The sequence below is a fragment of the Pan troglodytes genome, chromosome 13, assembly GCF_028858775.2.
Source record: "Pan troglodytes isolate AG18354 chromosome 13, NHGRI_mPanTro3-v2.0_pri, whole genome shotgun sequence".
NCBI lineage: Eukaryota > Metazoa > Chordata > Mammalia > Primates > Hominidae > Pan > Pan troglodytes.
Window position 1 is genome coordinate 64,072,999 of NC_072411.2, and position 12,581 is coordinate 64,085,579.

At 41.4% G+C, this 12,581-nt stretch overlaps 1 protein-coding gene across 2 annotated transcripts in view; it reads right to left on the reverse strand.

Annotated features, from left to right (window-relative positions):
- The window catches only part of DPP4 (dipeptidyl peptidase 4), an 82,492-nt gene that overhangs the window by 33,205 nt on the left and 36,706 nt on the right, over nt 1-12,581 (reverse strand). For both annotated transcript variants that reach the window (XM_009443585.5, XM_515858.7), the window contains exons 9-10: nt 9,673-9,833; nt 8,063-8,175 (exon numbers count right to left, since the gene is read on the reverse strand). In XM_009443585.5, coding sequence (XP_009441860.1) covers nt 8,063-8,175; nt 9,673-9,833 — 274 coding nt within the window. The remainder of the gene's footprint in view (nt 1-8,062; nt 8,176-9,672; nt 9,834-12,581) is intronic.

Below are 12,581 nucleotides of genomic sequence, written 5' to 3' on the forward strand. Positions count from 1 at the left end.
AAATACATTCTAAAAAGACATTTCTCAAGAGTCAAAACATGAACTCTGCAAAGAAATGAAAGAACCCTGTGGTATTTTCACATAAATTTATGTAAACAGAGGTATCTCTAGTAGTGCATCCTCCCCAACACATACTTAAAAAATTTTTGGAACCACCTTCTGATTTATAGTGAAGTGCATGGAATTCATTGTTTACTTTTCTGCTGGCCTCCCTCACATTATTGGCAATGGATAGTTTATGCTTTTTCTCCCTCCTCCTCCCCGATTGTGGTTTTGGATTACTATTCACAAATCCCTGCTCTCGAGTGTCTGATTGCAGCCTTGCTCTTTTTTGTCAGAGAGTTCCAAATGAGTGTGTTCATCTCCCTCTTCCCGCCTGGTCTGGTGGCTGTATCTCCTCCCCATCCCAAATGCTCTCACACTATCCACTTGCTCTCTCCTTCACAGGCTGGACCTGCCCCTCTCCTTGCTTGACTGCAAGCTCTTTTACAGGGTGTCCCCAGGGCCTAGCAGAATGCCTGACTCAACACAGGCACTAATTATATGTCCATGGAATGCAGCACAGAAGAAAGCAAAGCCCTCTCCTGACCTGTGGGACCTGTCATATTGTCATACTGAAGGACCATAGCTTTGTCCTTCTTCAGAATTCATAGATCAATTTCCATCTCCACTCCCTTCGCAGACACCTAATCACACAACAAATATTTACTGGGCACTTGGGATGGATTAGGTGCTGGATAAAGCCCTTTAAGCCCCTCACAGCTTCATCATCCCCATTTTACAGCTGGGAACACTTAATGTGCGAATGTGCCTGGTGATACCGGGCTTCCATGCTACCCTGCTGTAAGGCGCAGGTACTGAAACAAGACAGAACCCCTTCACTCAGCCGCAGAGCACTGCATTTCTGTAAATTGGGGTCCCTTTTCACTTCAGTCCTTTTACTTGCTTCTGAAGAAACTATATACTACCTAGTCTGGGTGGCTGGTATTCTCAGGAACACACCATGAGTTTTCCCAGTTGCCCCCTCTTTGTTCAGTCTTGCTCTTTAGCCTGAAGTGGCTGCCAAGCTCTAACTTCCTTAGGTCTTGGCCTAAATGTCCCCTCATCCACGATGTCTTCTTGGAAACCTCCTTCTCCCACACCACTCTGCCAGGTCTCATTGCACTCATCACAAACTGCCAGGCTGCAGGGGCTGAGAGTGCAACTGCCACTTTCCATGCCGGGAAACAGAGACATCTCATCCAGTCTGACGCTTCTGCATCTGCCCAATGCAGGGGAGCTAAATGAGAACCTGGAAAGGTGAATACACTTTACCCAGGACAGGCAATAAATCTGTGCAAAGAGAATGGAAGTATGAAAAGCACAACAGAAAAATGAAGCTTTCTGAAATTAGTTTTTTAGACCAGACGTTGGAAAACTTTTTCAATTAAGGGTCAGAGAGTTAAGTATTTTAAGCATTGTGGTCCACATCTCTGTCACTACTCCACTCTGCCTTTGTAGCACAAATGTAGCCAGAGACCATAATTAAATGAATGAGTTCATTTAATATTCCACTGAAAAGCTAAAATTTGAATTTCATTAAACTTTCATATATCATGAAATATTATTACTCTTTTGATTTTTGTTCCCAACCACTTAAAAATGTAAAACCTGGGCAGATCACCTGAGGTCAGGAGTTCAAGACCAGCCTGACCAACATGGCAAAACACTGACTCTACTAAAAATGCAAAAATTAGCCAGGCGTGGTGGCACACACCTGTAATCCCAGCTACTCAGGAGGCTGAGGCAGGAGAATTGCTTGAACCCGGGAGACGGAGGTTGCGATGAGCCAAGATCAAGCCGCTGCACTCTAGCCTGGGTGAGAGTGAGACTCGGTCTCAAAAAAAAAAAAAAAAAAAAGTAAAAACCATTCTTACTTGTGGACCACACAGAAATGGGCAGTGGACTGCATTTGGCCCATAAACCCTAGTGTGTTAACCCCTGTCCTATATCAGTGGTTACTATTTTTTCAGGCCAAAAACCATTTGGACAATCTGATGAAACTGATGTACCTCTCTCTAGGTGGGAAAAGCCTCTCCACTGACATACATACAACATCTGAAAATTCCATGGGCATAGATTAGGAATTTGGGCTCCAGCAATATTCTTCTTCTTTTTAAAAGTGCTCTGGTAGAGCGAAGGGGTAGGTGATGGGGGGAACAACTTTTTGACAATAATTAGTGGATCACCCAGTACTAAATAGCTTTATCTATTAACAGTCATAAATTAAACATCAGGTTCAGAAATCAGCAATATAAAAGCAACTTTTCCCCATTTGAAAACATTGAGTAATGGAATTTGGGAAGTCAGCCAGGAAACTCACGTGCATCAGTCATCTTCCCTGCCCATTTTCAGATCAAAGGTTTATGGTCCTGGACCCTGCATGGCCTGGGTTACTCTCCATGACCCCAGGTGTACTCTGCACCCTGTGCATGCTCAGCAAGGCAGTTCACCCGTGGCGCAGACAGGAATTTTTGAATTTTCTTATAAACATACTTCCCTTCAGTGGCAGCCTTGAGCCAAGATTATGCCAGTCTGAGATGTCAAAGAATCATTAAAAAAAAAAAAAAAACCTGCCAGGTGCAGTGACTCATGCCTGTAATACCAGCATTTTGGGAGGCCAACGCAGGTGGATCATTTGAGGCCAGGAGTTCGAGACCAGCCTGGCCAGCATGGTGACACCCTGTGTCTACTAAAAATACAAAAATTAGTCAGGCATGGTGGGGCGCATCTGTAATCCCAGCTACTCGGGAGGCTGAGGCAGGAGAACTAATTGAACCGGGCAGACAGAGGTTGCATTGAGCCGAGATCATGCCATTGCACTCCAGCCTGGGTGACAGAGTAAGACCCCATTCCAAAATAAATAAATAAATAAAGCCAATGGCTCAATTGTACTTTTTACTGAAAAGTTTAAGTCCCACTTAAAACCAGAAAAATCCAACCAGCAGGATTATCATCTATGCTTTGCATACTGCATGCTGCTTTTATTCTGCAAAAACAGGCCAATACTGAGTAGCTTTCTTATGTAATGGTTTTAGTGGGGTGGAAGAGGGACCACCCCTGCAGCCCAGGCCTTCCTGAGAGCCTGGACAACTTACCCAGGTTAGACATATGAGCCAGCAAGCTCTTCTACCTTCTGCAGCTGGATTAGTCCAACGGGAATATGGTTGATTTTAATACTAAAATGACGGAGTAATTTCTGGATGTAAAATAATAAGTTCACACCCATGTGGAGTCTACTATGTGCCAGGAACTATTCTAAGTGCTTGACATAAGCTCATGACCACCCTATGAGGTGAGTACTGCAGATCATGCTCTGCAGACAAAGAAACTTAACAGCAGAGGATTTAAGTAACTTGCCCACTATCGCCCAACTGGGAAGTGTTGGAGCTGGGATTCAATTCAAGCTGTTGGCTTCAGATTCCCAGTTCATACTCGTTCCCTCTATGAAACCTCCACCCATCCATTTGGAAAATGTTGCTAGCTAGCTTCACCTTCTTGTTTCTTTTCAGCATAAAGTTCCTCACTTAAAGAAATCTATTCCTAGAGAACTTGTGTGTAAACTAAATTTTATAAGGCAAATTATATGTGAATGCACTGAGAGAGACTTGTTGAAAATCACACAACAGAGAATCCCCTTGTAAAGTGACCACCTGTCCCAGCATAATGCCTTGCAAACAGTAAGCATTTAATAAATGTTTGTTGGGTAATATTAATTCCCTTAATTTGTGTAAATGTTTCTTTTGGTACATTAAGGATACTTAAAATAAGGTATTTATCACCAACTGGAAATCATATTGGAGGGAAAAATGCTACAAAGAGCAACTGCAACCGTGGAATGATTAATTCAGTGAATCACCCGAGGAAGCGGGCGTACTGCCAGTGCTGGCCTCAGGCTCCATGCCACCCTCTGCTCTGATGGGGATGCCAACCCTCCCAGGTTCGCTGACAAATCCCTCAGGAGAGGAATGGGTGGGATGAGATGAAGCAGATCTGAGGGCTGCAGCACCCGTACACCCGCACAGTCGTAGCATGCAGGTCCTAATGTGCAGATGTCACTAGCTTCCAGTTTATTTATATCCTGTGTGACAATCTGAGGCTTTGATGTTGCAGCTTTATAGGCCAGGGGTCATAACAGTTCAGAGAAGACACAGTAAGACTTTATATCTATTGTGTCATTCAGGAGCAGAGAGAGCAGGGATGGGGTATGTCATGAGCTGGGTGTGATGAGCCCCAGAGCCATTCAACAGATGTTGGGTGGGGTTACTACAGTAGAACATGCCCTTTCCAATTCCCTAGATTCAGGCCACAGAATTTTTGGCAGACAGGAGATAAAAGGAGGGATTTCTATGCAAGGTCATTTTGAAGTCTATCCATAGTGCTGGCAGCGTGAACCACTATTCTATACACACAAAGCCATCTAGATAACTTACTCATCCATTCATCCATCCACCCATCCATCCATCCTCTGCTTAGCTATTAGTTTATTCTACAAATATTGGTTGGGCATATGCTATGTCGCAGGCACCCTACTACACACTGGAGATACGATTGCAGGATTGGCCTCTACTGCGTAGAACCTGTCTTACTTCAGTCAACAATGAATGTACTGCTCTAGATAAAAGTTAGGAGATTTATGATTTTACATTATGTGCTGTTTTCCTTCAAATTTTTGAGCTTTCCAGTTCTCATTATGAACAACGAACACAAAATAGCAGCATAACAAATCTAATCAACTTTAGCACTAAATCAATGCAGGCAGCAGGGAGACTCACCCTGGTTCAAGTTCAGGCCTTGGTTGTTGGAAACGCAGCCTGGCTGCCCTTCTCACTTATCAGAGAAGCAGGGCTTCCACCCATTTCTGCTAATTCCTAACAAAGTCACAAACCAGCCTCATCCTCCATGGATTTCACTTGCTGCAGGCTCTGTGGTGAAGGGATATGGCCTAACAGGAAAACTAATGAGGGTAACATGGGCAGAGGAAGGAGGAGAGGCACTGATCCTGGCCAGGCTTCCCACTCCAGGAACTAGTAAATCACCAGGTAACAGGCTGAGCAGGTTACTAAGAGGCGTAACTCACCTGGTTTTACTTGGCCCTGCTGGATCTTTGCATGAGGCCAGAAAACGGTGTATCATCATGTACTAGAGCATTTTTCCCAGAGAGCATCTAGAGTCTAGTTCTAGAAAAACCGCAACCTTACCAGTGTTAACAGAGACCAGAGCTATATTTTAACCGCAACCTTACCAGTGTTAACAGAGACCAGAGCTATATTTTAAACTCCCTAAAAAACACATTCCTGTGGCATTTCCAAAAAAACAATATTCTTTGGTAATATACATTCCACACAAAATCTCCATAGTGAGTCTTAAGTGTGACTTAAAGAACTACTGAGAACAAGAACTTATTGACGAATTCACATAAGGCCAAAAATCCGTCCTGAGAATTGCTTGTTTCTTGAGCCCAGCACTTCACACAGCTGTGCCTTGGAAACGGATCTGTAAGTGGGAAAGACTTCGTTTCTTTGGGGAATAAATGAGACAGCAAGAGCAGAGCACTGAGCACAGTCCCAGCCCATGAGAAGGACTCAATACATTTTTAACTAACTTATTCAAATATTTTGGTCCAGCAGGCATAGGCCTTGGTCCTATTCCCACCTTCCACACTAACTTGCTGTGTGACCTTGAGCAAATGACTTTACCTCTCTGAGCCTCGGTTCTCTCACCTGTGCCTCACAGCGGTGTTGTGACTGTGTCCTGGAACCACTCCAGGTTCTGTCTAAGCTCCCAGGACTATTGCGGGAAGGAGGGAGGACAAGGACTAGACCTGCCAAAACTGAGAAGCAATCTCTCATTTGCTTTCTGGCCATACACTTCTATATTATATCTCACTTGAACAAAGGTTTCCAGGTCCTTAAAAAGTTTATAAACCATTGATAAGTTCTAAAGCCCCTTTCCGATGGAATCTTTTTCAGAGCAGGTGCTCATGGCTCATCCTCCCTACAGGCAGATATTGGTGACAGACCAAAAGGCCACACCAGGCTCTGCTGGTCTTCTCCTGGGAAGCCCTGACTTTTCCATGCTCTGTTTTTTCCGCCTCAGTGTCCTTCCTCCTCACTGCACCCTGCTGGAAGCCAACCTGCTCAATCTGCACATTCTCCAGGGGGTATTTTTTGTTCCTGGGGTCGTGAAAACCCCATGTTCTCCTCCTCAGAATGCCTCCATTCTATTGCTCGTATCTCTCTTATCACTCCTGGGGGCATTTATCTGAATGTTTTCTATCATCTACTGATGATAAGCGCTACAAGGGCACAGGCTTTCTATGGACATTTGGGAGTAGAAACAGAGGCTGCCCATCAATGATGATGATTAAAGGTGGCTGGATGGAATCGAAAGGCAGACTTTGAAACCTTTGGGTAAATTTTTACTCCATTGGACAAACCCAGAAAAATTTTTAAAAACTTACTAATCGATTTTCCCCCTGAATGAATGGGTTACTACAGACATTTCTAACCAAAATAATGAATTACTAACCACGGAGCACAGCCCACAGCCTTCCTGATGTACTTAATGCAACTCCAGAGAAAATGGATGCTTCCGTACTGCTGTGACGGTGCCTTCAGGAATCTGAGGGCACCAGCTGTAATCACACAGAGGGAGACACGAAGCAGTGTCTGATAGCTTGTTCGTTCAAGCCAGAAAGTCAGGTTTGAATACAGATTCGTACTTGGTCATTTTCTTAATCTGTAGGTCTCATTTTCTTATCTGTGAACAGGCACACGATGACAGTTGGAAAGACAGACTGACTTTAAAGAGTCCTAAGATAAAGCATGTGATAATCCCTGTGTCTGGCACATGGTGAGTACTCAATGTATGCTAGTTGTTATTTAAAAACAGCAACAGGCTGGGCACAGTGGCTCTCGCCTGTAATCCCAGCACTTTGGGAGGCCAAGGCGGGCAGATCATGAGTCAGGAGTTCGAGACCAGCCTGACCAACATGGTGAAACCTCATCTCTACTAAAAATACAAAAATTAGCCAGGCATGCACCTGTAATCCCAGCTGTACTCAGGAGGCTGAGGCAGGAGAATCGCTTGAACCTGGGAGGCAGAGGTTGCAGTGAGCCGAGATGGCATCACTGCACTCTAGCCTGGGCGACAGAGCAAGACTCTGTCTCAAAAAAAAAACAAACAACAACAACAAAAAACCAGCAACAAAACCAAATAAATAACAGAAATGAGTAAATATGGAGCTATCAGAGAGCCGTAAATTGTACCCAGTATGTTGGTTCCTTTACAGGAAAATAAACAAGGGGCTGAAGGTGCTCCATGGCGGAATTTCAAACCACTGACATGATTTCAGGAAGTGAAGTCTTGGAGCACAAAATGACCGTGGAGCTCCCTAAACTTAATCCACAGATTTCCTGCATTTCTCTAGGCTTTACAAGGCTCTTTGGGACCTGACCTTGTCCCTTCCACTCTCTTCTTCAGTCAAAAGGCTCCAGTCACCCCAACCTCCTTGCAGTTCCTCCTACACCCCAAGCACATCTCCTCTGCAGGGCCTTTGCACTTGCTCTTCCTCTGCCCCCTGCTATTGGTGTGGATGGAGCCCTCCTGCTCTTCACATCACTGCCACAGTTCATTTTATCCATGAGGATTCCCTGACCTCCCCTCATCAGCCCCATCCATTTTGCTCTGCTCAGGTTTTCTTCACCACATTTATTGCTACCTGGCATATTACACTGCTCTTTTTTTATCTGGTTATTTTCTGTCTCCCCCAATTTGAATGTAGGCTCCATAACACCAGGGGCTGGCTGCTCTGTCCATTGTCATCCTCATCTCTAGAGTTGTGCCCAGACTGAGGACGTGAAGATGCTCAACAAAGAGTTGCTGAAGGAAAGAATGAATGACTGTCAGCGGGGATGACACAGTGGGAGGCTGTGATCCACTTTGCCATTCACTTTTGAAAAGTTCTCCCTAGAAAGTGTAAAACTGTTTACAAGCCAAGCATTCAGGACAAGAGTCTTACCCTATCAACATAGAAGCAGGAGCAGTGATTTGTATGGAAGTTGCATTGGTGACTGAGCTGAGAGAGTCTGTATTTACAACAAAGAACTTTACAGTTGGATTCACAGCTCCTGCCTAGGAAAAAACAATCACAGAATTGGTATTGACAAAAAAAAAAGTAACATCATTGCACACATTTTAAAACTGCACAAAAACGTCTGCATTATGGTCATAAAATTATCACAATCAGACATGTTCCAACAATTTAATATAAATAAAATAACATAAGGGAGAGTCATGAAATGCAACCTTTTCATGGTCAGGCAGAAACAGAATATGTGTACATAAATATATATATATACACACACTATATAAAACTTGAAGGTCCAAAGCACTTCTGTTTAAATAATGAATGTTTATATCTTTATAATTTATCACTTTGTGCAAGCAAGGATAAACCTCTTAAAATCAACTTTATTATTTGCAAATATACCCTGTCTCCCTGAGACCAAAAGTCTTTGATGCCTGTCAGTATGAAGAACACCTTGGGTTCTGCCAAAGACACCATCCACCAGAAAAATCAGTTTACCTGAGTCAACGGTGTCAATTAGGAAGCCATCATTTCCACTCTAAATTCAGGTTCACTATGTTGGAGCTTTACAATCAATATTATGACTGAAACCTATAAAACCTTTTTAAATATACACATAGATCTTCGATTGACAGATTAGTTAGAAATAATATGATATTTTTAGTGAGAACACTTTATGGAGTTTTTTTTGTATGTGCCAGTTTCGCTCATCAAAAAATAACATTCCACTGAAAACACATCTCCATATTTAGTCTCTGATCTTTTTTTTTCTTTTAACTTCCTCTGTCTTCCTAAAATGGCAGCTCTTCATAAAGCAAATTGAGTGAGTTGGTAAAAATAAAAATCCCCTTTTCCAAATTTCTTACAGAAAAAACACTTTACTATTAGATTCTCCTGCAGACAATACTGTAGCCATTATTATTACGGTACTAGTGAAGAACTCCTGGTTCCCTTCTAAACCCCATCTCACCCGGCTTACGCTGCTTAACAAAGCTCCTCAATTTTAGTAAACACGCAACCCTGACGAGGAGAACAGCTTTGAAAACCAAGACGTGACACTATTATTCCAAATGTAGGACATGAAAAATTTACATTAGTGCCAAATCTATAATAGAACCACTAAAACTAGTCATGTATCCCGTTAACTAGTAATACAATCTGATATATAACTGAGCTTTGCAACTTCGTCGAGGGCACAATCCAACTTCTACAAATGAGACGAGCTTCTGATTCAATTATAGCCTCTCTTTTCCTCCATTCAAGCATTTTCATTCCCCTTATCTCTTTCTAAAGCATTTTCCCCATTTTTTCTGCTTGTCATTCCTCAAAGTTTTTGGAGAAATTACAAAACCTTAAATCACACTCTTTCCTGGGATAATAAAAATACTTTAAAATTGCCAGATGCTGTTGACTTCAGCAAGAGTAATCACAGCAAGCTGTTGAAGAGAGACTGACAATATTTTCATTAGCAAGAAGGGATTAAATGAAACCATTCTCTTCCCATCAAATCATGGAACCACTGTACAAACAGGAGCACAGACCTTTGGATATGGAACCCGTACAGTCTTTGGGTACTGCAGTGACTCATCAGAGTAGAAGGAGTATTCAATAAGTGGGACTTCTGTGTCGTTAAATTGGGCATATGCTAAAAAAGTGCCGTTTGGAGACCACCACAGAGCAGAGTAGGCACTGAAGACTTCCTCTGAAAAAAGACATAAATTGTTCTGTTACAAGAAGTAGCTGATAAATTGGCTTTGGCATTCAAAATATTGTTCTCATTAGCTTTAGTAATTACAGTAGAGTTCAACTAATGAACCACTTTGCATTTGCTGGGCTTCCAAAATCAGAGTAATACAAATGAATAAAAATAAAATCTTCAAGGATATATCTGGATTGTAAAAATAAGTAACCCGTTGGACCATTTTAGAATATTTTAGCATGCAATATTTAATATAAGCTCTACATTTTTTTCTTTATCTTATAATCCTCTAAATTTATGCCTCAAAACATACTAAAAGTAAATTTCACACAGGAGGCTGATTCTCCTTTCTAATTTTCAAACAGTCAACATGCCAGCATACTCTCCCCAACTGGGCTCAGTTTGTACTGAGCCCGCAGGGTACTGGTGGGTGGTGTGTAGCTCCAGGCTATCAAACCAATATGGTGCCCAGAGTTTACTACTCTTGGCACAAACAAGGTGTGGGAAGGATAGATTTAGAATGGCAAGGAACTCCATTGAGACCCCTACTGAGAAACATCTCCTTGCCCAGCCCAGAAACTGAAAACTCCCTTAGATTAACACACTGCTCTGGTGTATATGCTGATGGGTAAGAGAAGAGGGTCAAAGAGGGAGGCAAATAAAAGACCAGATCTTGCTTTCCAGTACGTTGTCGGGCTTCTTCTCAATCTCTGGCAAAGATAGCTCTTCCCTATGATTATTATGGGGTCTATACATGGGATATTCAATCACTGGCTCTTAATATGTTGAAAACTCCTTCACCAACCGTGAATGGAGGAATTAAGTGGACTGGGTGGAGACGCCTAGATATTCCACAAGTCTCATGTAAGTGTAAATGTAAAAGCAAAAGCATAGAAACTAGAATCTTAGGGTTGGGAAATCATGCATTCTAATCAGTTTTCAGATGCCTGATACCTCCTTTCAAGTTACTTCCAAATGCTTTTTTTCAACAACAAGAATAATAGCAAAAATAATTACTGTAATAAAATGTAATAATAATTATTGTGATGAGCAGCTGACATTCAATGAGTGCTAACTATGCACCAGGTATTGATAAGCAATTGACATCTATCATCTCAGTTAAGGCTCACAATAACCCATTGTATTGATAAAGTGAGACAAGCTTGAAGAGGATCAGAAATTTGTCTAGGATCACATGGCTAAGAATTGGTAGAATCAAAAACCAACCCAAATCTCCTTTGACTCATGCTTTTCATCTCCGTGCTATACTGCCCTTTCCTGCCTCTATTTTAGTATTTCCAGTAATAGAAAACCTACTTCCGGGTTAAGCAGCCTATTCTTCCTTTGACTGCCTCATATCTATATCACTGATCTATACACTCTTATGTAGCAATTTAGAATTTACAAAACATATCATATTTAGTCTCTGGGTGATGATTCATAGCTCATTGCACAAAGAAGGAAACTGAGGCATGGAGCAATCCAGTGAATTGCCTGAGACAAGAACTAGAACCCAGCCCTTATGACTCCAAGTCATGGTTTCTATTATAGTAAGAACTTGTTCATATACTGAGTTGACTTCTCATTCTTTGCAACTTTTACCCATTGATTCTGGTCTATAACACAGCTGCAATTACATAAAATCAATATAATCAGACCAAGATTTTGTTTTTTAGAATTACTTGTAAGTGTAATTAGCAGGTAGTGATGTTTGTCTTGAATCAGTGGTTATTTGGAATGCAGGACATATTTTTCTGTATTGACAATGTAGTAATTTCCTTCTAGGAACTGAAGCTATTAGAGATGCCCAAATTGGAGCTGTGAAGCTGTTCTGCATGTGAATGGCCTAGTCATGAACATGCAAAAGACTCCCTCCAGCAATTATCTACTTTAGAAAGAATGAAAGTGTTAGCTGCCCTCTTATCTTCCAGAGGGCCAGCTGTTTCTGAGAGAGGGTCACAGCTTTGGAAAGAGGCCACTCTTGTCAAGGATCCTGGAGGCTGGGTTGTGCTGTCCAAGGGTTAAAGAATCTCTAAGTAGCTAGTGCTAGTAAATTTCATTGTAAGTTTTAGTCAAGCACTTATTTCTAGGACATGAAAATTTATCTTTCTTTTAATGTGATTTGTTGTTGTTGTTATAATGAGTCAACTAAACTTGACTTGGACTTGGTAAGAACTAAAATTAAGTCATGAAGAAAAAATATTTTTTTAAACTACAAAGAAGAAAAAAAATAATACGATGAAATACAGATAAGTCTTTCTAATAAGTATGAGGAAACCTTGGGAACAGTTTGGAGCAGCCTCAAAATGCCTTTTATCTTGGCAAATACAGACACAAAAAATGTTTTTCTAATATTTTCTAAGTTTCTAAAATGTGTTCCTAATAGTTTCGACAACTCTGTATCCTAAAAGGGAGAATATTCCTTTTTAACTTTTTTAGTTTTATTAGTCACTTTTTCCTAAGCCTTTCTAATTGCTTTTTTATTCTTAAAAACAGGAAATCATAATTTGTCCAAGTTCAAATAAATACAAATCCTCTATAAAACAGGCATTTTCTTCCCCTGTACTCTCCAACCTGTATATATTATTTTATCATCTTCTCAATGTGATGGGATTATTTAGCTTTCCTTAGTAACTTTCGGGTTAGGTAGGCCTAATTAGAGAAATATCTGATGTTAATCTGGAGGCTTTTATGTTCCAGTAAAGGCAGAAAAGGTCTACCTACACAGAAAAGCCCTTTGTATCAATAAAC